A 26047-nucleotide genomic window follows, 5' to 3' on the forward strand; every position below is an offset into this window, starting at 1 on the left:
TCCTGTTGGCCAGTCCAAGCCTGGTTGCATATTCTTTATTTTTTATGATTAGGCATCTCTATCTTTGTATTGAAAATGTAAAATATTTTTAGACTTTAGTTACCTAAAGTTGAATTAAGTTGAAATGCTGAAAGTTTAAAGATATTTCTGTAAGTAGTGAAACATAATAAGATTATTGGATAACAAAGGCTCAGTAATAAAAGCGTGCTCGCTAGAAATGACCGTGTCTGGGTATTAATAGGATTTTTATTGCTCCATATACAATAGACTTAAAAACTGGCGAGGCCAATAACAGTCTCTGTTAAAGGGGTTGTCCGGGATATTAACATTGATGGGCTATCCTTAGGATAGATCATCAATGTCTGATCAGTGGGGAAACGACACCCGGCACCCCCACTGATCAGCTGTTATCAGCTACCAAGGTGTCAGGAAGAACACGATGTACAGAGCTGGAACAGAACAGCTGTATACACTATGTAGTTCTTGGGTACTGAGGCAATTTCTTATACTTAAATGCATGTATCTTGGGGTAAAAAAAAAAAATTGCAATTAGGTTTTGTTAAAAATGTTGCAACGTTTGGCTTTTAAGGCAGTTTGTTTCCCAGCACATTGCTGGCTGCAGAATGAAGTTAAGTAAGAATCCACCAGTGAGCTCTTTCTGACTTCACTTCCCTACTCCGCTCAGCTGATTTATGACCACAGATTACATCAAAGGAGAGCTGAATTTTCATGTTACCAGACAAATAAAGAAGTTCCCTACCCAATCAGTACAAGCTCACTTATAGATTCTTAGTGAACTCATTCTACAGCCAGCAACAGATACAACGCTGAGGTTATAGAAGGCAAATGGTGCTAAATTTTGGAATGAATCCCAGGTAAAAAAAAAATCCCCAAATATCTTGAAAGCAGTGAGGGAGTGACACAAAGTATATTAAAAACTTGATCCATTTTTCAAATATATAGCGCGCAGGCTTACTGATTTGATACTGGACGACCTCTTTTAACCCAGTCTCACATTTGCAGCAACAAAAGTATAATACTATCCTCTGTAAGGTAGAATCGTAGATCCCCTTCCATTCCACTATTAACCCCTTTTAGAAAGTCTACCAACAAAAAAAAAATAATGCACACACACAGTAATTAATATATATACACCACAAATAAATATATATATATATATATATATATATATATATATATATATATATATATATATAATTTCAGACTGTTCACACTGCTCTCTGTATTCAAAAAACTGAAAATAAAAAATTAATTCCGCTTGTTTTGCTGATTGCAGTTGTGAACGGCTCTTTAATTCACAGCAGACCTCCGCAAATAATCCTCTTAGCCTTAGATTTGTAAAATCTAGGTTTTATGATAATACCCTCTTGGCCGCTCGTACTGGAGTTCTGCACAAAAGAAAGATACGATTTACTGCACTGAAAAGTGTCACAATACAGAGATGACCCCATAAACACATTGGGAGAGATTTACTAAGCTAAATGCCCCAGAATTCTACACAATTTACACCAAAAATAGATGTAGATGTCTTCCACCACTTGTATAAGGTGAGTTATCCTAAGTGCACACTGTGGCGGTATACTTAGCCAAACTTACCTAAAAAAGCTCCTGGCACATACGGTTATGTTTCTATAAGCCCCAATCAACAGACAGTAGCCGAAAGGGTGTCACTTTGGCGGATGTCTGGCCACTAAACGTCGACCAGACATTGAGGGCCCCAATGCAAAAGCTTCAATGGGGCCCCAAATTATTGCAAGTCTCTAATAGTACTGGTCTTCTCATATAGGCCAAAAAGGGACTTTTTGGGCTCCCCAGGTTCCAGGGCACTTGTGCGATTGCAACCCCTGCACCTATTGGAGTTACACCCCTGCATATAGGAAACTGCATTCTCTTATACAGATGGGCACTGTATACATTTTTTTTGTTTTTTTAACATTGAGCCCTTTGATGGACAGATGCCATTTTATCCATCCAGACTGTGGCCACTGTTGGGCGTATACCGGACTTCACGAGTGTATATGCCCGACAGAACAATTCTGTGTGCACTTAGTGTTAGTAGCATAAATGGTAATGGTTCAAGGGTTATCAATTGAGTAAAACATATAAATCCCTTAAAAAATCAATTTATTAGGTACGCATGAAAAACACCAAAGAAAATGCAAAACAATGTAATAATCAGAATACCCTTAATAGGGTGAAGACCTTCAATAAACAGGTCCACTATAGACACCAGGGCCACTGTAAATCCCTACAGTCATACCCTGTATACTGATACTGCCTAGCCGCGGGGGTTGGCACCCATAAGTGAAAAATGGCGCCCACACTCAACGGTGGCTCTCCCTAGGTAATTGTGATAAGCCCTAGCACAGTAAAGACCCAGATACATATATCCCCCACTGATGGTCAAAAACAGATAATCACATTGTGTCTTTAGTGGATCTGTTCATCTGAGTTCTGTGTTGTTCTCCCTATTAAGGATATTCTGTTTATTATATATTTTTTTGCATTTTCTTTGTTGTTTGTTTAGTGGGCTTTTAATGCATACCTAAAAAATAGATTTTTTTAAGTGATTTATATGTTTTACTCCACTTAGTCTTACGAGCTTTCTTCAACTTGCTTGGCAAGAAGGTGTGACCTTGGTGGAAAAATAGGCACCGCTTGAAATGGGACAACATATTCTAAAAGTGTTTAAACATTTTGGCAAAAAGTAGGTCAAAGAAACTTAGACTAGACAGTCTAAAACTGCACCAAATTCATCAGGTAGCATGAGCTCCCTTTTATAAATTTGGTGCTTTTTTGTTTTTTCTTGACGGTTAGGTCTAAGTTAACAATCTCTACAAATTAGGCAGGATTAGTAAAACTGCCCCATTGTACACTGGCTTACCAGGTATAGATAGCGATCCTGGGCCGTCCCATTCTTTGCAGATAGTTTCTGGATATGTCCTTCTTTGATGAGTTCATTCGCAGGGTTCACAATATCCTCCTCACCTCCCAGTCGCTCATACACCTCCAGCAATTTATGCATCTTTTCCTGAAAGAGTTTTTATAGGGTCATCATCAGAGTTCAGAAATTGGTGGAAACGTTACATACACTGGTAAGACCATTAAATATTAAACTAAAATGGGTTTTCCAAACTAACCCTGCTTACATGGAGTCAGGCTGGCTCTCTTTAAATACGTACATGGTTTTTCATTTGTCCCTGCATCTCTCTGATCTCGCAACCAAGTAGTAAAGACAGTCCAACCGGCACAGAGAACCTTTCTCTCCAAGGACCTTATCGCGGGTGAATGATCCGTCTCCCTGGTATGTATACCATTGAACACATGGGAAGTTTCTCCTCTTAGTTGCTCAAAAATTTCTGTTATGGAAAATTTGCCATTGACTTACACACCCCTTTGTTTCGATAGCTGTTGAATTTCCAATTTCGAAAATCACTGGGCAGCTTCGTAGGATGTTTGAACACCGTTTATAGTCCGCTCATTCTGGAAATCAATGGTGCTCCAAAATCACAGACGTTTTCACTCATATCTATGACATACATGTGATATTTGTGTCTGTCTTTACCTTTTCTCCTGGCATTCATATCTCAATATGTATGGACTAAAATTACTGGCTCGTGAAAACATTTTTGTGATTAAGATATACTGTATATTCATTATGTTTTCTACGCGTGGTCTCCAAAGTGGTTGTAAATTCTAGCAAGTTGCAATTTTGTATTGATATACAGTGCTGTGCAAAAGTTTTAGGCAGGTGTGAAAAAAAAAATGTTGCAACGTAAACATGCCTTAAAAAACAGAAGTGTTAATAGATTATTTTTACGAATTAACAAAATGAGTGAAGAATTGCGGGCAAAAAGCCATGTCTTTGACATGGAAACAAGGCAAGCTACTCAACCAGAAAAAAGGCAATAGGTGATCTGGACTCATGAGTCAAAAATTGTAATACTGGGCTGTAACAAAAGGAAGTTTGTTAACTGAAGGGCTGGAGAGCGTCACAATAATGAGTGCAGCAGTGAAGCATGGTGGAGGGTCCTTGCATGTTTGGGGCTGCATTTTAGAAAAGTAGAGTTGGGGATTTGGTCAGGATTAATGGCATCCTCAATGCTGAGAAATAAAGCCAGATCTATCATGTAATACCATCAGGGAGGCTTCTGATTAGCTTTACATTTATTCTGCAGCTGAACAATCATCCCAAACAAACAGATAATGTCATTAAATTGAATCTGTTACCAGGTTTTTGTTATGTAATCTGAGAGCAGCATAATGTAGGGGTAGAGGCCCCGATTCCAGTGAGGTGTCACTTTCTGGGCTTCTTGCTGCAGTTTTCATAAAATCACTGTTTTCTCTGCTGCCGATCTACCAGTTCTCTGAATGCGGAGTTGTGTATAACTCCGCCCACACTTTTGATTTACAGTTTTCTCGGTTCACTGTGCATAGGCAGAAAGCTGCCAATTAGTGGTGGGGGTGGGTTTACATAGAGCAGGAGGACTGCATGGCACAATACAACTAGTCCTCTAATGATAATCTCCTGCTGATAAACTACTGATTTTATTGAAACTACAACAAGCAGCCCAATAAGTGACACATCTCTGGAATCAGGGTTTCTGCCCCTACATCATGCTTCTTTCAGAATAAATTGCAAAAACCTGACAGATTCCCTTTAAGAACTATCTTGGCATGAATAAGAACAAGGAGCCCTGGAAGTGATGATATAATCCCCCAGAGAGCAATGATCTCAACATCATGGAGTCTGTGCGGGATTACATGAAGAGACAGAAGGATTTGCACAAGCGACATCCACATAAGATCTGTGGTTAGTTTGGAACATTTTTTCAAAAATGTGATTTCAGATCTAAGTACACCTAGAAGAACTGATGCTGTTTTGAAGGCTGCGGCCAGTCACACTAAATATTGAGGTGATTGTTAGATTTCCCTTTTGTTCATCACTTTGCATTTTAATAACTGATAAAAATAAACTATTAAAACACTTCTATTTTTTAAGGCACTCTTACTTTATAGCATTTTTTTCATACGAGCCTAAACCTTTTGCGTGGCGCCATTGCGGGTTCAGTCACCACAGAGGTACTGCATCTCACCCAGAGGTGTGGTATCCAACTCTCAGGTAAGGAGGGAGTACTGCCCGGGACCCACACACTTGCATACATTACACTCCACTTCAGAGGGAAGGGCGAGATTGCTCCTAAGGGAGAGCACAGTCCCTGGTCCCTGGCTGGAGGGTGGAACCATGTAGTGGGTGTGGGTGGAGGAAGTAGTTTAGGGGAGCACTTCAGTAGGAGTATAAGAAAGCAAGGAACCATCTAGAAGGAGTTCAGTCAGGGCGAGCCCTGCTCAGGAGAGCAGTGGAGGAGGTCCCGGTTCCTGGCTCCAGTGCTTGGGACAGGAGTTGAGAGGAGTGGAGCCTAGTAAGAGAGGCCCAGGAAAGAGAGGACGGGAGCAGGGAAGGCTCCAGGAAGAATAGAAGGGATCCTAGGGGCACGGGAAGTGTGGATGCCACCCGTGCGCCAGAATCTGCAGGAACGTGGAGGGATCAGGCCGCAAAGGGGACCGGCCCCTAACTAGTGAAGAACTACAAGGCTCAGCTACAAACCGAAGGCTTCTGTACTTTCAGGGTGCAGCTGCTCACAACCGCAACTACATCGCTAAAAAGGTAGCCGCATAGGATTCAGGGAACTGCAGGTTGCCCGCCAAAATCCGAGGTTACCAGCTTGGGACACTGGTTGTGAGGTGCAGGGCAGGAGGGTGAGAGCCAGAGCAGGAAGACGACCGAGGAAGGCACGCAGAATGGGGTCCCGTTATGTACTCCTGAAATACCTGAGAGATTGCTGAACCCCTTCCTTGGTGAACGCAGGACGACGTGGGAGGTTACCCTGTTACTGGTAGCTTGGAGTTCAACAACTGTGAGTAAACCTTGAAGACTGCACCCCACTGTGCCCTGAAATTATTATCTGTGCCATCCCCTGCACAGCAACATCTACCTCATTAAATTATCACTACACCACCCTGAAGCTTAGCTCTACCTGTGGAGAGCTGAACCAACTCTGCTGCGTCACCATCAGCTCCAGGGGATCTGCACCGCAGCGGCGGCTCTATATAGCCGCATACCACAGGTGGCGTCACGAACATTAAACTATAAAAACTATAATCCCCTTTTATTGACCGCCCTGGGTCACGGACCGGGTCACTGCCACTGTGACATCCCCTGCACCGACCGGCCCGGCTACCGACTACCCCACGGCCCATGGGGCGCGTCATTTGCACATCACTGTACTAATTTGGATTTCCTTGGGAGCATGAGGATTTGGCACCAGAGCCAAGTGATATATTGTACTCTACTAGTTGGCACCAATGAGATGCATTGAATTAGTTATAACCATGAGTTGTCGGTGACCATATTCACCAATTTATCTGCTGATATTATTATATCTTGCCCTATTGGAATTTTATTCTCACCTTCAACAGTGAGGATGATCATAAAAAGGTACTACTCTAACAGAACAATTCATACATAAAAATGTGCATATAATTCGGCACGAGAATGGCTGACGCCAGAATACATATCATGTTTTTCATTTGTTCCAACCCAATTACTAGGATGGCTGCTGGGCTCCAGCTGAGTGTCCGACCTCTCCTGTCTACAGAGGTAGCTACACATAGTCTGCGTGTTCTTATAGGATAAAACACTTTGTAAGATATCAGTGGAGCAGTGATGTCTCTTTGGCAGACAGTAAAAGTCATTAGAACAGCTTGTTAAATTTAGCATTACGTAATAGTATCGCCCTGTGTAAATCATTAGTGCAAAACTGGAAATAATAGGAATAAATATAGTACACGTTCTTATCAATCAAAGGTATAGTAGGCAGGGTTTGGGCCGCCCCAACAGAGGGTCCTCCCATAGGTGGAGTGCATTAAAGGACCCTGTGATAGCAGCAGGGAGCAGACAGATCGCGACCACCAGTGCCTGTAATGTGTGGAAGGACCCCTTGTAATTGGAATATATCAGAGCATAATAGGTAGGGTAGCCACCTGGCTGACGATAAATTACTGGCACAAGGAGACCTGTAAAACCAAAATATTTTTTCCCAGTAACAGCAAATGCTGGCATTGTTTGCCTTATAATATGGTTGGTTTGTGGTAGGTCACTTCCTACTTGTATCGAATAGGACTCCTTTGCCAGGTCCAGCCATATGAATGTCAGCAGTGCCAGGACTAGATCAAGTGTGGGATTGGTGCAAGCAGGGGACGTTAATGGTGTAAGAGGAGGTGACAATACTCCTGAAAAACCCTGGCCCAGTGTATCATTAGTGCAAGAAGGCTGACACCTACTGTCCAGACAGGAGCATGTGGATCTAACTGGAATAGGAAGAGTTGCGGGAGGGACAAGTTCAAATGTGACACCATGTAAGATGCCATTGATGACGAAGTTCCCAAATATAAAAGGGTCTGCGTGCCAAACCGGAGTGGGTTTTGGCTCTGAGAGAGAGGTGCAGATGTGCACAAGAGAAGACGCTGAAATCAGAGTGACAAGCCTCAACGGGAAGCGTGTGCCAGCAGGGTGCTGGCTGCTTCCAGACAGACCCCAAATGGCACCAAGTGAGATCCAGAGCCCCAACCACAATGGTCAAGACCCGAGGATCCGGTCTACGCCGGTCAAGACCAAGAGCCCAGACTGCGCCAGTCAGGACCCGAATTCCAGGCCTGCGCTGGTCAAGATCCAGAACCCAGACAATGCTGGTCAAGAGCCGGAGCCCAGTCCTCTTCTCCCCAGACCAGTAAGACATCCGTCGTCGGTCAAGCAAGATCCTTGAGGAGACTCCACCCAAAAGAGGACGCCTGTGGTGGTGGAAAGAAGGCAAGAGTGAGCCGAGCCTTCGCTTTCAGCACTGACATATGGTAGAGGAGTCATCCTAGGACAACAGGACAACAGGTAGCGTGGGGGTCAGGTGGAGTGAAGGAGGCTCAATGTGCAATGGTAGACTTTGTTAGGAAGACTTGCAGTCTAGCGGGAAAATCCAGTGACCCTCTGCTAGGGCCATTGCTTCAGGAGGAGTCAACGTAGTAGCTCCCAGAGGAATGGATGAATCACCCCATGTCAGAGGGACACGAGCATAATCCCTAAGAGAATTCTCTGCTATTAATAATAATAATTCTATTCTAATTGATCTCTAAGATTTATGTTCCGTATTGTATAATTTACTTGTGATTACTCTGTTTCATACTATATAACTTTTTCCGAACTACTGTTAGTTCCCGCCATATTGGAGGAATTAAATAATTCATTGACTGTTCCAGTCCATCTGCACGTTGCATCCGGTTACCGCCTTTACTACAATGGCAAAGGCAGTAGTGTGCAAGAGAGCAAACTGCCCCATGAATTTAAATAGAGGAGTGAATATCTTGTTTGTTGCATACGCGCTTCTGTTACATGAATGTCTGAAGGGATGTAGACTATTAATTTCAGAAAATAGATGCGAATTTCTGAATTTTTTATACCAGCTCAGCCAACTTTTTAAATAGTGGGCGAAGCTTAGACAATTAGGGAACAACAAATTCATCATCAGTTACATCAACAAAAGAGGTGTAAATTATGAAAGAAATGTTCTCTAGTCATAGTTTCTTGCAGTGGAGCATGGCAGCTGAAAGATGCACCAAATTAATTAAGAGGCACATACCTCTTAATGAATTTCCACTACAGAGCTCTCTTAATCAGGACTTACGTACAAAACATCAGTCTTGATGAATCTCGTCGTCACAGAACTCAGCACTTGTGGGGTGAAATGTGGATGTGTGATTTTATTGGAAAAAAAATATTCACTGTAACGTTTCGACCCAAACAAAGCACCTTCATCAGACAGTCGGATTGATGAAGTGAATGCATAGCACTAAAAATAAGATGTTGACATCCATTACTTGTGGATAACGTTATTGTTGCGTGCATGCACAAGTGATGTGTCTTCCCATACTCCAAGCATTTCATTTTCTTCTGATGAAGGTCTGGTGTGTGGACCAAAACGTCAAGTGAATATTTATTGATTGATTATCATTATAATCACATATTAGCATTTGACCCCCGGAGACTTTTCTGTACAAGAGTTTAGATCCCGATTTGTGATGAGAGAGTGTGCTCACCATTAAAATTCAGCATCGGGGTGCTCGGGTATGCATCGAGTATCGTGGGTGCTCAAGTCCCCTCCACTCACGTTTTGCTGCTGTTAGACAGCCAATAAACATGCAGGGATTGCCCTTGTATGGCAGGCAATCTCCACATGTTCATTGGCTGTCTAACAGCAGTGAAACATTCCTGGTGGGGACTTGAGCCTGTCACCCGAGCTCCCGCGAGGCTCTATGCCTATGTGGCGCCCCTGAGGGTTCAGTCGCCACAGGGGTACTGCACCTCTGACCGAGGTGTGGTATTTCCTCTCCGAGGTAAGGATGGAGCACCACACAGGACCCCACTACACACTCAACACCACACTACTCCCGTTCTGAAGGGGGTTTAGAGCACAATGTGCTGCCCCGGTCCTGAATGGAGGAGTAAGAGGGGGAACCAAAGAAAGGGGGAACCTTGCAGTGAGTGAGGGTGGAGGAAGCACTTTACCTTTACACTTAATAGATTCATATAAATTTGGAGGACATCTTAATGACCGGGTCTTTGGTCGCAGTTCCCTGGAGTGGTTAGTCAGTACAAGCTGCAGCTGTTCTAGGATTCTGTGCTTCCCGGTCTCAGGCATCGAGACTGGGGATTGGGGCAGAGTTGAGTTATAGCCAGCTCTGTTCTAAATCTTAGTCCATTCCAGAAGGCCCAGGAGGGGAGCAGAGGAGTTAAGCTCCACAGGCGAAAGGATCTCAGGGGGGTGCGGACGGAACGGAACCGCCACCTGCAACCCTTATTCTGGCCCCGCCAGAGAGACCCTGCCGCAAGAGGGGGTACCGGTCCCCGATTATCTGACTTTGCACTTCATGTCGCTGTCAGAGAATTCCGGAGGCTGAAGTGGATCCCAGGGGGATATGGACGGAGCGGCGTACGCCACCTGTATCTCTTAATCTGCGTTTATCCAGAGGGACCCGGCCTAACGCCAAGTTCACACTACAGTCACCAATAAGGGACCCAGTCGGTCCGGGAGCTACAAGCTACCCTTATAGGACATCACAGTACCCGTACGGGACTCAGTGGGGAACACAAGGCGGTTCAAGTTCAACTAGAGAGAGAGAGGAACACTCTGGTGCAGGGGTGCTGGCAAGTGCACCTGAACTACCCGGAGTGTGCTGAACCCCTTCCTGGTGGCCGCAGCGTGCCGTGAGAAGCAGAGGGAAGCTTTGCACCTGCTACTAAACCAAAGTGAGTTAAGCTTGGATGACTTCACCCCTGGGCTCTGTTATTCTTTCTTGTGCGGCCCTGCTCACACCTCAAACCTCCAGGACTCTACTCTCTCTCGCTGCCCTGAGGCCTGCTCCGCCTGTGGGGAGCAGTACCAACCTGGCTGCCCCTAACATCGGCCTCAGTAGGCTGCCGCAGCGCTGGTGGTAAACACTGGGAACCACAGGTGGCGTAATCGAGATACCACTCACCCTGAAAAGCAAAGCCCACTATTTTCATGCGACAACCCTGAGCACGGTCCGGGTCGCGGCCGCGACTGCATCCCAACCCCTCTACATCCGACCTGGCACCGGGTATCCCCATTGCCCAGGGGGGGCGTCGCACCTACACGAGCACCCACGGTGCCCACCCGAGAGCCCGCGAGGCTCGATGCCTACCCGAGCGCCCGTGAGGCCCGATGCCTACCTGAGCGTCCGCGAGGCTCGATGCCTACCCGAGCGCCCACGAGGCCCGATGCCTACCCGAGCGCCCGCGAGGCCCGATGCCTACCCGAGAACCCGTGAGGTTCGATGCATACCCGAGCGCCCGCGATGCTCGATGTATACCCGAGCACCCCGCTCAATCAAGTAGCGAGCACGCTTGCTCATCACTAATCCTGATATGTTAATGGGTTAAGCTAAATTTGCCAGCAGTCCTATGCAAAACCAAATATTCAATAAGAGTTTTTCAAAATACAAGCTCAGCTATAATCTGCATGTACAGTCATGGCCAAAAGTTTTGAGAATGACACCAAAATTATATTTTCACATGATCTGCTGGCCTCTGGTTTTTATTAGTGTTTGTCTGATGTCTATATCACATACAGAAATATAATTGCAATCATATTATGAGTACCAATAGGTTATATTGACAGTTAGAATGAGTTAATGCAGCAAGTCAATATTTGCAGTGTTGCCCCTTCTTCTTCAAGACCTCTGTAATTCTCCCTGGCATGCTCTCAATCAACTTTTGGACCAAATCCTGACTGATAGCAGTCCATTCTTGCATAATCAATGCTTGCATTTTGCCAGAATTTGTTGGTTTTTGTTTGTCCACCCGTCTCTTGATGATTGACCACAAGTTCTCAATGGGATTAAGATCTGGGGAGTTTCCAGGCCATGGACCCAAAATCTCTATGTTTTGTTCCATGAGCCATTTAGTTATCACCTTTGCTTTATGGCAAGGTGCTCCATCATGCTGGAAAAGGCATTGTTGGGCGCCAAACTGCTCTTGGACGGTTGGGAGAAGTTGCTCTTGGAGGACATTCTGGTACCATTCTTTATTCATGGCTGTGTTTTTAGGCAAGACTGTGAGTGAGCCGATTCCCTTGGCTGAGAAGCAACCCCACACATGAATGGTTTCAGGATGCTTTACAGTTGGCATGAGACAAGACTGGTGGTAGCGCTCACCTCTTCTTCTCCGAATAAGCTGTTTTCCAGATGTCCCAAACAATCGAAAAGGGGATTCATCAGAGAAAATGACTTTGCCCCAGTCCTCAGCAGTCACTCCCTGTACCTTTTGCAGAATATCAGTCGGTCCCTGATGTTTTTTCTGGAGAGAAGTGGCTTCTTTGCTGCCCTCCTTGAAACCAGCCCTTGCTCAAAGAGTCTCCGCCTCACAGTGCATGCAGAAGCACTCACGCCAGCCTGCTGCCATTCCTGAGCAAGCTCGGCACTGCTGGTAGTTCGATCCCGCAGCTGAAACAGTTTTAAGATACGGTCCTGGCACTTGCTGGTCTATCTTGGGTGCCCTGGAGCCTTTTTAACAACAATGGAAGCTCTCTCCTTGAAGTTCTTGATGATGCGACAGATTGTTGACTGAGGTGCAATCTTTGTAGCTGCGATACTCTTCCCTGTTAGGCCATTTTTGTGCAGTGCAATGATGGCTGCACGTGTTTCTTTAGAGATAACTATGGTTAACTGAAGAGAAACAATGATACCAAGAACCAGCCTCCTTTTAAAGTGTCCAGTGATGTCATTCTTACTTGATCATGACTGATTGATCGCCAGCCCTGTCCTCATCAACACCCACACCTGTGTTAATGGATCAATCACTAAAACGATGTTAGCTGCTCCTTTTAAGGCAGGACTGCAATGATGTTGAAATGTGTTTTGGGGGTTAAAGTTCATTTTCTGGGCAAATATTGACTTTGCAAGTACAGTAATTGCTGTTAAGCTGATCACTCTTTGACATTCAGGAGTATATGCAAATTGCCATTACAAAAAATGAAGCAGTAAACTTTGGAAAAATAACTATTTGTCTCATTCTCAATACTTTTGGCCATGACTGTAGTAATATACTGCAGGATACATGTAGTGCCTAAACTGCGCTCTCTCGCATAATCTACGTATCCAGGTCAGGCATCCAGCTAAGCGCAGTGTTTAGAGATGTGGATGATCAGATCATGCTGTTTCAGCCTCGGGGAGACAAGAAGGGTTGGAATGATAATGAGGGAAGCGGATAGCTCATATCAACTAGGGAAGAAAAACCAGGACACCCATGTGATAAAAGGTTTCATTAGTCTATAATCTCCTCCCTTTGCTGCCATTTGGGTAATAATTAAGTAAAATAGTTCTGGGGTTTTAGTGTCATTATAGCTGTCAATCAACAGCCTGAAATCAGAGAGAAGAGAGAAAAGTGGTAAAATGCGGTATAAATATGTATGTGATGCTCAGTGTCTGCTTTGCCTGGACAGATCAGCTATGGAAGCCAGTTTCCACTGGCCGACCGGCTACTTGATGCTGATCAGTGGTCATCCATTAGCCTGCTTAGACAGGCCGATCGCCCGCACATCAGATGTGCACAAAACAATGTGTAATAGATCGCTCAATGCACACAGGCTGCCATTGTTCTCAGCAGCCCAAGTCCTGTTTACACCGGATGAAACACTGCCAAGAACGATGGTCATGTGTGTGAACCAAAAGATAGTTTCACCTGACGAACAAGCGTTTTTCTTGTATGTCGGGTGACTGGCAATCTCTTTAGACTGCACAACTGTCGTGAAAAAAAGCGTTACTAGCATTCAAGATAATCGTGCCATGTAAATGCACATTAAGTGGGAACAGGTTTTCAGTCCCTTTATGTAACCAATAAATGTATTTTCACAGATAGGGTTCTTGAAAAACAAGGTATATTATAAAGTTGTATACTCGATCATACAATAATGAAAGGGATTGTCGACGATTAAGATCTTGATTCTTAAAAACAGTAGATACTTGAAGCCATGTCCGCTGGAAAAAAACAATAAACGGAGCTGGAACAACACAGCGCCGCACTCTGTGTAGTGGCCACTCTCCGGTACAGCAGCCAGGCTCCCATTCACTTCATCAGGAGCGAAGCTGCTGTACTCGGGAATGGCTGCTACACAGTGTAGAGTTCATAGAATGTTAGAGTTGGAGGAGACCTCCAGGGACATCGTGTCCAACCCTTTGCTCAATGCAGGATTCACTAAACCATCTCAGACAGATGTCTGTCCAGCCTCTGTGTGAAGACTTCCATTGAAGGAGAACTCCCAACCTCTCATGGTCGCCTGTTCCACTCATTGGTCACCCTCAGTGTCAAAGATTTTTCTACTATCTAATTTGTATCTTCTCCATCTAATCTGTATATTTTCCCTTTCAGTTTAATTCCATTGCTTCTTGTGTTTCCATGTGCAAATGAGAATAAGGGTGATCCTTCTACACTGTGACATCCCTTTAGATATTTGTAGACAGCTATTAAGTCTCCTCTTAGCCTTCTTTTTTGCAAGCTAAACATTGTTGTAGGGTTTCAGTTCCATACATCGTGTATTTCCAACGGCCATGATTGGTGGGGGGGGGGGCGTCAGGTGTCGGACCTCCACTGATCTAATACTGATAATCATCCTCATGTACGGCATGTCATGCTGAAGACAAGGGGAATTCAGTAGGTAAGATTTGGGATTTTGTTTTTTGAATTTCATAGCATCCACTGTTAGATTTTCTTTTTGATCCTACCTTTTATGAACATATTCTTTTAGCTGATTCAAACATGAGCAACCATCATCTTGCAAATTTTTATTTTTTGCTCCATAGATAGTCTACTGCACTGTAAAGAATAACTGACCTCGACACAGATTTTGTCCATTACCTATAACATGGTCACCAAGACCCGACGTCAACTATATCTGGAGAGAAAGAACCTAAGAGCCTATCAGAAGGAAGGACTTGAGTGGAAAACCCAAGTAGTAGGTCTAACGAGAATACTGGAGAGTGGTTCCGCAAGAGAGTAGGTACCTTGGGCGATCTACCTGGATGACTCAGAATAGAAGGTCAATTTCTGCCTCAAAACCTGACTTTAATTTTATAGGGTCTACTATCCTTTCTGGAGGCAAACTAGCACTTTATTAGAGAGACTTTTTTAGCACTGTAGATTGCTATCAGAGTCATAACTTGAAACTTGTGGTCTTCAGTGTAAAATATGTATCATGGTCCCGTATCTGCCTTGTGCCATTCATAATACTTGTATATTTTTGGGGGAAGGTTTAAGTCATTTTTTCGTCTCGTTATGTGGCATCTGTTGATGTTTTTTACACCTCATTCTTCAAAATGGTTCATGAATTTTGTGAAAAATAAAATGATCTTTATTTTTGTCTAACTTTTATTTACACCTTTTTAGAGCAAAAGGTTCCAAGTTCTGTTAAGATGTTGCTTGCAGCTCTAACATGCGTGAAAAAATTTCTGGCATAGAAAAAAAAAAAATTATATCGGGAGGTAAAAGGGTGGCTAGAAAACATTTGTGCGAAAAATGTTACAACTTTTTAAAAAAGTTTGCAAGTAGAGTTGGTTTAATTGATTCGTCCATCGACATCATTAATTTGTTGCCGCTGGATGGGAGGCCTGAGAGCAGACTTTTAAATGACAGAGTTCGTGGCTCCTCTCTTTATTCATCGGTCTGGGGTGCTGTCAGTGTTATGGCGTGGCATACATGCGACGTTGCGTCAGGCTGGCTAACCTAATGGGGAGGTGCATATGCAGTCAGGTAAGAGGAGGTTCACAAGGCACCGCTCCGACAGTTACAGATTACCGATGCGGCCGTTGGTCCGGGTCCTGCCAATCAATTTGCACCAACTCTACTCGCAATTGATGAATCGGATGCAAGTATCTTGAAAACAGATAGCTGTATCCCCGATTCATAACCTTATTTTTTTCCGCTTTCCGTAGATCTATTCAATCTTACAAAGTGTGCCCAACTTTTGACAATTACAAAAGTTGTAAACTTGCCCTTGAGATTTGCCATGTTGGTGGCTACTGGTTTCCCGATTTGTAAATGCCGCGTCATATCAATTTGTTTCCATGTTCCTAAATATTTAGGGAAAAAATGCTACAGATTTGTAGACTGCTTTACTCACCATTTTTCGGATGGCAGCATTGGAGTGATTTGCTGCAGTGGAGATCAGCTCCAGGGACTCTGCAATAAGGATGATCCAATTACACATATGAAACATTCAGGCAGCGTGCAGGCTGCAGTCCATCATAGCGCACCACAAGGTTATACTAAGGTGGCCGATTGTCAGAGGACCGACCTCGGAAAACACGGTGATACAAACAACGATTATCAAATACAACGGATCTCATGAGGACGGAAGGAACAGTAGGATCATTGTGTCGGGCATGGCATCTAACAAGACATAGTTATTAAATATCATACTCTCTGCATCCTTTCTATCCGCCGAGTCCTCGGGTAGTTTCTTTAAATAATCTTTCAGGAGAAGTTCATAGCGAGGAATTCGTTGGACCGGCTCCAACATGTGATGCTGTAATGTCAGATTCCCACAAACGTCCTCCTTCTGTAAAGAATAAATATGAGATGTCACTGGAGAATCAGGATGTTGCAGAACACAACGCAGACTTACTATTACATGGTCATCCTGTCCTATGTTACCCAACCATGACCACCAGGTCTTCTAAAAAGTGACATCTTATTGTCTTGCTCATGACTTCCTGCCATTTTGAAACCATGCATCATCAATGGTGTAACTAAAATCCGAGAGGTCCCAATGCAAAGCATGGACTGCCAAACAAATTATACCCCCAAAAAATATTATCCCAAATGTACTTTTACCTAAAATCCTCTCGAAAGTAGGCTGAGAAGGACAGAAACTCAAAGAGCCCATCCAGGATGTGCCACAGCTGTATTGCCGTGTACTTTGCTTGCCGCCCAGATCAGCTACAAATATTCGCCTGGGTACTGCAGCAAAAAGTAAGCGAGCGCCCAACTAACATAAGACACTTCATTACCGCACCCCTGGGCACTCACAGACACAACACACTCATCAACCAGCATATTTTACGTATTGTAAGTGTCCACAGGCGGCCACCCACCACCACCAACATAAGCCACTTAGCTTGAATAAATGGCACTGTCAAATACTGTTGCTGTTTATATTCCTTCACACAGATATCACGGGGCCGAGACCTGGATATGACTATTTATGAAATTTATGAAATATTCCAATTTTCACTCTAGCCACTCAAACAGTCACAACTGACTGACATTTCCAGCAGTTGACTTGTCAGCTTTGCTGTACAGTCTGGGTCAGAATAAACAGTCAACTAACTGTTAGCGCTCATTCAGACGTCCGGTTTTCATATACGAGTGCTATCTGTGTTTTAAATGGATAGCACTCGAACCTATGAGGCCACTCACGTCAGTGAATTTTTGCAGACCAAGAGGTCCACGGAAAATTGCGAAGCCATGTCCGATTTTGATCAACGTTTAGGTCAAAATTAGCACTGCAAGTCCTTGAAAAAAATCGGACTGCACTTGGATGACATCTGAGTGCAGGCTGATTTTCACGGACTGTCAGAATGGAGAAGGTGGAGAAAAAAAATTAGTATGATTAGAAAATTCGATCGCACTCCGTCTATTTTTTTTGTACATGGATAAATAGGATATGTGAATGAGCCCTTACAGGGAGGAGGAATCAACGACATCTCATTTGCACTAATGGAGGCAGGATAACCACACCATACACATATATAAGACATATACAGCTTCCCTCTCACTCCTTCTCTGGGAGAGGTCACTGCACCCACCTTTCATTCATTGCTGCTGCCATAAAGCGCATACATATACCAGGGCTGAACACACACACACCGATGACCAATGTACGGTCTATACAGGAATAAAAAAGTGTCAGTATTTACAATTTAAAAAAATAATTTCGGTTTTTAAATAAGTATTATGCAAATTGCCTCTTCAGAGAAAGAGAGGACTTGAACTCTATAGCGCCACCTATTGGAAGCAGCGATCCAACAAGTCACAATCAACCCTTTAACGAGTTTTGCAATATGACTTAGGATAAAAGCCAAATCGGAATTTCAATTTGCAGACACAATGTTTCAGGGTATTGCCCCTCGTCAGTGCAAAGTATGAGAACTGATTTGGTTAGGTGAGAGGCTCTGGACTGAGGTCTAAGGGGTAGAGTTTCTCCTTCTGGAGAGTGACATACCGGCTCTGGCACGTCAAGGTAAGGAGTCTTATTCGCAGTGTAATGCTCCTCTGGGAAATGAAGATGGAGGCAAACTCCACAGTAGTATTGCTCCAAACAAGCCATGGGCTCCATATTAAAGCCATTCTCTTATCTTATCAAGTGGTGGTATATCTCTTTAGGAGGGGTCCTAACTATGGGACCACCTGAGAATGAAGGGGCACAGCATTCGCAGAGGACTTGCATCCATTGTTTTTCTAGTGAATGGTGCAGTTCTCGGCAAAGCCAGGTGACGCGGTGGCACTGATCAGGGGATTGAAGAAGGGGTTTCTTTGCATTTTTTTCAGTGATCAGGCAAAATCACTTTCCAAAATAATGATATTTTTTTTAAATATTATTTTGCTTATGTTTTTTTTTCTTGGAATGTAAAAGTATAATCTATTTTTTTGTATTCTAAATCCCATAAACGCATACAGCGGCTAAATCGGCATGACACAACGCCTGGTATATATCAAACACCGGAATATTTTCCACTTGAATTCACGTTGTTAAAAGCATTTAGCGCGTTTGACAAGATGATGGAGTCTAGAATTAGAACATGGAAAATCCTCTGTCCTCTAAGTGCTGCATTAATGCAAAACCACGTAGTGATTGTAGGCAGTGTAACAACAATAGCGCAGTGAACGGAGAGCGTCTCCTCCACCTCTACCGCGCAGCGCATTCATCTCCATTGTTGAGAACTAGTTCACATTTGCAATTATTTGGCAGATTGCTTTTCAACAAATTACATTTCCTCAGATAACGAGGGAAGTGTAATAATCACTACATCAGTAGTAACACAACCTGACATTGCCGCGCTTTATCATTTATCAGCTGCTGGAAATGTAATCGCAAAACTCTTCATTACTTAAAGGCTATGAAATCTCGCTATATTCTGTAAAATTATCAAATGTCCATTATGTCTGAGCTGAATAAGAATCTCTCCCATTGCTAAACATTTACTATTACCAGCCATAACAAGAACATGTTCATCTAGAGGTCATATGTCAAACTCAGGCCCGCGATGCCAGTCAGGGCCATTATTCTGTATGGAGGACTATGTGGGGCCATTATACTGTATGGAGGACTATGTGGGGCCATTATACTGTATGGAAGACTATGTGGGGCCATTATACTGTATGGAGGACTATGTGGGGCCATTATTCTGTATGGAGGACTATGTGGGCCCATTATACTGTATGGATGACTATGTGGGGCCATTATACTGTATGGAGGACTATGTGGGGACCATTATTCTGTATGGAGGTTTATGTGGGGGCCCTTTATTCTGTATGGAGGACTATGTGGGGCCCATTATTCTGTATGGAGGACTATGTGGGGCCATTATACTGTATGGAGGACTATGTGGGGTCATTATACTGTATGGAGGACTATGTGGGGCCATTATACTGTATGGAGGACTATGTGGGGCCATTATTCTGTATGGAGGACTATGTGGGGCCATTATTCTGTTTGGAGCACTATGTGGGGCCTATTATTCTGTATGGAGGACTATGTGGGGCCATTATACTGTATGGAGGACTATGTGGGGCCATTATTCTGTATGGAGGACTATGTGGGGGCCATTATACTGTATGGAGGACTATGTGGGGTCCATTATACTATATGGAACTCTTTGTGGGGCCCATTATACACTGCTCAAAAAAATAAAGGGAACACTTAAACAACAGAATATAACTCCAAGTAAATCAAACTTCTGTGAAATCAAACTGTCCACTTAGGAAGCAACACTGATTGACAATCAATTTCACATGCTGTTATGCAAATGGAATAGACAATAGATGGAAATTATTGGCAATTATCATGACACCCTCAATAAAGGAGTGGTTCTGCAGGTGGGGACCACAGACCACATCTCAGTACCAATGCTTTCTGGCTGATCTTTTTGGTCACTTTTGAATGTTGGTTGTGCTTTCACACTCGTGATAGCATGAGACGGACTCTACAACCCACAGAAGTTGCTCAGGTAATGCAGCTCATCCAGGATGGCACATCAATGCGAGCTGTGGCAAGAAGGTTTGCTGTGTCTGTCAGCGTAGTGTCCAGAGGCTGGAGGCGCTACCAGGAGGCAGGCCAATACACCAGGAAATGTGGAGGGGGCCGTAGGAGGGCAACAACCCAGCAGCAGGACCGCTATCTCCGCCTTTGTGCAAGGAGGAACAGAAGGAGCACTTCCAGAGCCCTGCAAAATGACCTCCAGCAGGCCACAAATGTGCATGTGTCTGCACAAACGGTTAGAAACCGACTCCATGAGGGTGGTATGAGGGCCTGATGTCCACAGATGGGGGTTGTGCTCACAGCCCAACACCGTGCAGGACGCTTGGCATTTGCCACAGAACACCAGGATTGGCAAAGTCGCCACTGGCGCCCTGTGCTCTTCACAGATGAAAGCAGGTGCACACTGAGCACATGTGACAGACGTGCCATAGTCTGAAGATGCCATGGAGAGAGATCTGCTGCCTGCAACATCCTTCAGCATGACCGGTTTGGCAGTGGGTCAGTAATGGTGTGGGGTGGCATTTCTTTGGAGGGCCGCACAGCCCTCCATGTGCTCGCCAGAGGTAGCCTGACTGCCATTAGGTACCGAGATGAGATCCTCAGACCCCTTGTGAGACCATATGCTGGTGCGGTTGGCCCTGGGTTCCTCCTAATGCAGGACAATGCCAGACCTCATGTGGCTGGAGTGTGTCAGCAGTTCCTGCAAGATGAAGGCATTGAAGCTATGGACAGGCCCACCCGTTCCCCAGACCTGAATCCGATTGAGCACATCTGGGACATCATGTCTCTCTCCATCCACCAACGTCACGTTGCACCACAGACTGTCCAGGAGTTGGCAGATGCTTTAGTCCAGGTCTGGGAGGAGATCCCACAGGAGACCATCCGGAACCTCATCAGGAGCATGCCCAGGCGTTGTAGGGAGGTCATACAGGCACGTGGAGGCCACACACAATACTGAGCCTCATTTTGACTTGTTTTAAGGACATTACATCAAAGTTGGATCAGCCGGTAGTGTGTTTTTTCCACTTTAATTGTGGGGGTGACTCCAAATCCAGGCCTCCATTGGTTAATACATTTGATTTCCATTGATTTTTGTGTGATTTTGTTGTCAGCACATTCAACTTAGTACAGAACAAAGTATTCAATGAGAATATTTCCTTCATTCAGATCTAGGATGTGTTATTTGAGTGTTTCCTTTATTTTTTTGAGCAGTGTACTATATGGCGTACTATGAGGGGCCATTATACCATATGGAGGTTGATCCTCGACTTTGCCCAAGCTTTTCATTTTGACCCTCTGTATATTTTGAGTTTGACATCCCTGATCTAGGGTGAAATGGCCTTAGGCTGCAGCCACATTGTCCAGGATGATGTGGCACAAAGCCACCGGGAGAGAGTACTGCTGCAAAGAGCAAAAACTGTGACCAAAAACAGTTGCACATTCTTGTACATTTAGTACGTGTTTGACACTTTTTGGGCATCACTTGACAAGGCACATGGCTCAGGGGGAAAGAGTTGTGGGTTGAAATGCAAATTTGTGCACCAAAATTGTGCCAACATTTTTATGCAAATTTTTGGTGCAGAGTAAACCAACTGATAGGTGGTGTAAGCTTAAAGGCTATGAACAGCTTTGATGTACAAAAAATACAAAAAAATATTTTTACATATGTTAATGGTGATCTGAGTTTTAGGTTACAGTCTTCTTTCCTTTATTCATTTTCAGAACCCCTGTTATGCAGTTTACAGCTTGATCCAAATTTTAGTTTGTTTCTTTTGTGGGAGTGTCTCTTCCAGTAATACAGGCTGGATGTGTGTTCTGTGAGTATCCAGGGTGCTGAGGTTTTCAGTATCTCATTTAGCATCACAGCTTCTATCCTGCAATCTCTTCTCATTGTGCTTCCTTCCTTATTTATTATCCTGTTCTCTTTGCTTTCCTTGCTGTGCAAATCATTGTACACACCCTTCCTCATCCCTTCTGCTAGCTCTAACACTGAGAAGAGGGAGAGGAAGAGCAGAGAGCCATCATAACCAGGAGCAACAGTTCTGACCGATAACATTTCTGACTACAGAGCACTCAGGCAGATAAATGACTTAATATGCTCTGTAGCATTTATACAGGTGTGCAGAACCTGCATACAAGTGTATGTACAGGCGTGCAGAGCATGTCTACAAAAGTGTACGTACAGTTGTGCAAAGCGTGCATACAAGCTTGTGTACAGGTGTTGTGAGCATGCATACAAGTGTGCACACAGGTGTACTAAGCGTGCATACAAGAGTGCTTAAAAGTTTGGCAAGCGTGTCTACAAGTGTGCACAGATGTGCCGACCGTGTGGATATGTTTTCTGACTTTACGTCGCTGTGCACATTCACCTTTTCATTGCACATTAAAGAGAAGCTAACAGCCACCAATCTCTATACACACCTATTTCAGTCAATAGTCCCATACACTGGAATGATTTAGCCCCTGGCAAAACACTTGAGGTGGTGCTATGTGAAGTAAAAACTGTGCAATATCCAAGAAGAAAGAAAACAGCACTCACCAGTGGATGCCGGCGTAAAATCTTTTAATCCGGATTCAACATACAGAGGATGGACAGCTGCTGGCTAGTGGGTGCGGGTGAGGGGTGGACGACGGCTGTTTCGGGTCCCGTAGAAGCGCGGTCAGTGCGTGAAACATACGGATCCGGATTAAAGGATTTTACGCCAGCATCCACTGGTGAGTGCTGTTTTCTTTCTTCTTGGATATTGCACATTCACTTTTTGTTCCATGATGTGTATTGTTTGAACAATTGAAGCCTGAATATTTATCAGCATTCAGCTACTTTACATAATCCTTTATTGGACTGCAAATGAGAGCAGTTACAACCACTTTCATTGGTAATTGCCACATTAACAGTTGAGGTGGTTTTCATTGCTACCAATTGCAAACCTCGCCAATCTGCCAGTCATCGCGGCTCAACCATAATGAGGCCAGAATGTCCAAACCCAGTGTCACAACGAACTGTGGAGTGGGGACCCATTTCGAAGCCATTGCTTTGGGTGCTAAAAGAGCTTGGCCCACCCCTGTAACTACTGCTTTACTTTAGTAAATGGAGAATATGAAGCCCAATCTGATTAGGCAGTGATGATGACTCGCCCTCTGGGCCGTGGGGCACTCGGAGCCGGGCAACAGGGCAATAATGAGGGTAGTAGTGGCAACCCGGTCCGTGGCTCAGGGTGATCAGACCAAATGTTGTGGCAGTCTATTTGTAGGGTTTTAAATGTCCGACTAGCCACCCGTGGATTGCGGTCAGGGTTAACCGCCGCTGCAGTGCAGACCGCTGGGGCAGATGTAAATGTGCAGCACTGAATAGTACAACTCCCCACGGGAGGAGTATGGCCCCAGGGCAGTATATAGATGGATGATGGAGGGGATGATTCCGACTGCAATAGCCAGGAAACGGAGGCCTCTTAAATAGTTCAGGGTCTTTATTAGAACAGGTGAGACGACCCAAAAACAGTCCCGGCTAGGAGGGGGCCTGGATGTCTGAGAACAAGTGGGAAGCTGGCCCTGGTCAGGGTGAGGGTGAAGGCCTACCGTACTCTCTGCGCTCTTTCTGGCTATTTCCCTCCTTGTGGTGTAACAGCCCACGTTCCTGAGCTCACCGTGTCTTCTCGCCCGTATGGCTTGCAACTTGGGTCCCTTTCTACTCTTGGCTTGGTACAGTTCTGCTGGTCCCTTCTGCTGTGGCGGAACCTCCGGGCTTCTTAGGCCAAGGAACATACAATCCCCTGCGGACTGGTTATTTGCTGTAGGACTTGGAATCCTAACAGCCTCGGACACCAAAGTCCGGTAGTTCAGTTTCTCTCTCAGCCAGGACAGGCTTCCCTCGCCTTCCATCCCTGGCTCGTGGCTACTCTGCTGCCACTCGTCCTCCTCAGCCTCAGCTGAACTGGCTCTCCCTTCTCTGGGACACCTCTCACTCCAGAGACAGGTCGTCCAGAACTCTCTAACCCTGCCCCCAGTTCCAGCTTTTATAGGGGCAGCCTGCTCCCCCTACTGGCCTGGGACAGGAGGTGCTTCATGCTAATGGTCCCTGACCAGAGAACCTCCCCCTTGCTCTCAGACACAGCTTTATTATACATTTGTGGCATCCAGGCCAGGGTGACACAATGACATATACTAGAAAAGTAATAATGATGAGCAGCAGCCAATCAGACATCACCAATTGTGCCAGGAGTCCCGATGCGGCCATTGCTGGAACGAAACCGGTACGGGAGGTGAGTATAAGCTTTTCTTATTTTACTAGGGGGACTTGGATATTTAAGAAAGGGTTGTCCACTATTTTAGGGAAACTATATTCTGAACTTTAAACATTTATGCAAGGTATACCTGAATTGTATGGATAACCTCCTTGAAGATAGGAGACCTCTGGGTCCAGGAATTTACCATATCCATAGCCTTGTCAAAGTTCTTTACATATTCCCCATACATCTTCAGGAATGGAGCCAACTTCTGAAGAATATCCCCGATCCGTGGGTTTGTATTCCTGGAAATAACATTGTAAAAACAGCCTCGTAAGAAATTAGTGGACCTGTGGGACCTGAAATATATTCACGCTCACGGTTTTTATGGTTTAATTGCAGAACTTAAATAATTAATTACCAACATTTCTCATCTGCCAGAAAACCAGTCCCTGGAAAGGTTCCATAAATGTCTTTGTACAGGTTTGATTAACGTATAAGGTATTAGATATTCATATTGATGAGCTATAGAGGGACGACTAAAAGGTTAAAAAAAATGCACCTCTGACATGGCCTGGCACCCCAGCTGAAAGCTGTCCAATCTTCAAGGCTTCTTCTTTCTACAGTTGCACGGTAGTGTCTTCACTCTAACACAAGGCTTCCGGTCCCAACCAAGAATTGAAGATCACGGCGTGTTGAAAAGCCATGAGCCCTGTTCTAGAGTGAAGGTACCAGGGCCTGACTGTGGAAAAACCGGGCAGTGGGCAATGGAGGCAACGTGGGTGTTGGGACATAAGAACAATGAGATATTGGGTTATTTCTTTACATGTTACATTTATTATACTCTGGGGTCTGGAGAGAGCTCACAGCCTAATAGGAATCATTCAATTCACAGAGAATAACTTAGCTGACAATCAAATTTCCTGATGGAGTCCATGCCCATTGGCAAATGTTGCCAGATCCGCTCATCTCTAATTAATCCCAACTGTTGTTCAGGTGAGTTTGGATCACAAGTAAAGGGATTGTACCAATTCAATAAGTTATCTTCTATATATAGGATAAACTCAAACTTATTGATTGTTGGGGGTACAACTGATGGGACCCCAAGGGATCCCTAGAACGAGGCTGTGAATAGCCCTGTCTAAATGGATCAGAGGTCGAGTATATGAATCTCTGCTCCATTTCTTCTCTAGGGACTGCTGGTTACAGCCGAGTAAGCACTCAACTATCTCCAACACTCCCATAGAGAATTAATGGAACAATGGAGAGCATCCTCGACCTCCTATACACTCAGAAGGGGCAATTCATAGCCCTGTTCTCTGGATTGATGGGTTTCTCAGTGGTAGGACCATGTGCAACTAAAAAAGGCTATGTTATGAACTTGGTAAAAACCCTTTAGGGTTGGGTTCACGCTTTCTAGCTTTTGGCTTCAAAAACGTCACCAAAACCTGGAGTGGACTCAAGAGAAGGAGATGATTCCTTAATTCATCATAACTGGAATTTTGTAAACCAATCTTGATGCAGAGTCCATTGCTGTAAGTTGCTTCAAATTAATTAACAGGCATGAATTTGGCGCATCTTCCAGCTTCAATGCTTCAGAGACAGAAATGTACCTTTGTACTGCAAATTACAACAAATTTGTTAGTCTGTGCTAGGCCATGCTCCTCCCGCTAAGCTCTACCAACTTTTCAAAAAGTTGGAGGCACTGACAAAGATGCAAAAAGTCACAAAGTTTTTGTGCAACTAGGGGTTGGGCAAAAATGATACAACCTTTGCAACAGTTCTATAACAATTTTCTGGCACAAAATTTTTGATTAATTGGGCCCTGAGTCTTTTGTTTACAGGTGTCTTCCATTTACGAACCATTTCTGGTTAGTAGTTCAAAAGCTGCATAAAAGAATCTGAACGTGGAAACATACC

General features: G+C 44.4%; 1 protein-coding gene across 1 annotated transcript in view; it reads right to left on the bottom strand.

The window, feature by feature from the left end:
* The window catches only part of FGD3 (FYVE, RhoGEF and PH domain containing 3), a 340862-nt gene that overhangs the window by 81163 nt on the left and 233652 nt on the right, over window positions 1-26047 (bottom strand). The window contains exons 7-10 of the mRNA XM_073644555.1: window positions 24276-24432; window positions 16064-16202; window positions 15765-15823; window positions 2906-3052 (exon numbers count right to left, since the gene is read on the bottom strand). Of these exons, the coding sequence (XP_073500656.1) occupies window positions 2906-3052; window positions 15765-15823; window positions 16064-16202; window positions 24276-24432 (502 nt within the window). The remainder of the gene's footprint in view (window positions 1-2905; window positions 3053-15764; window positions 15824-16063; window positions 16203-24275; window positions 24433-26047) is intronic.

This window comes from Phyllobates terribilis, unplaced genomic scaffold, assembly GCF_046119375.1.
Source record: "Phyllobates terribilis strain yellow unplaced genomic scaffold, ASM4611937v1 Scaffold_8__6_contigs__length_399053987, whole genome shotgun sequence".
Classification (NCBI taxonomy): domain Eukaryota; kingdom Metazoa; phylum Chordata; class Amphibia; order Anura; family Dendrobatidae; genus Phyllobates; species Phyllobates terribilis.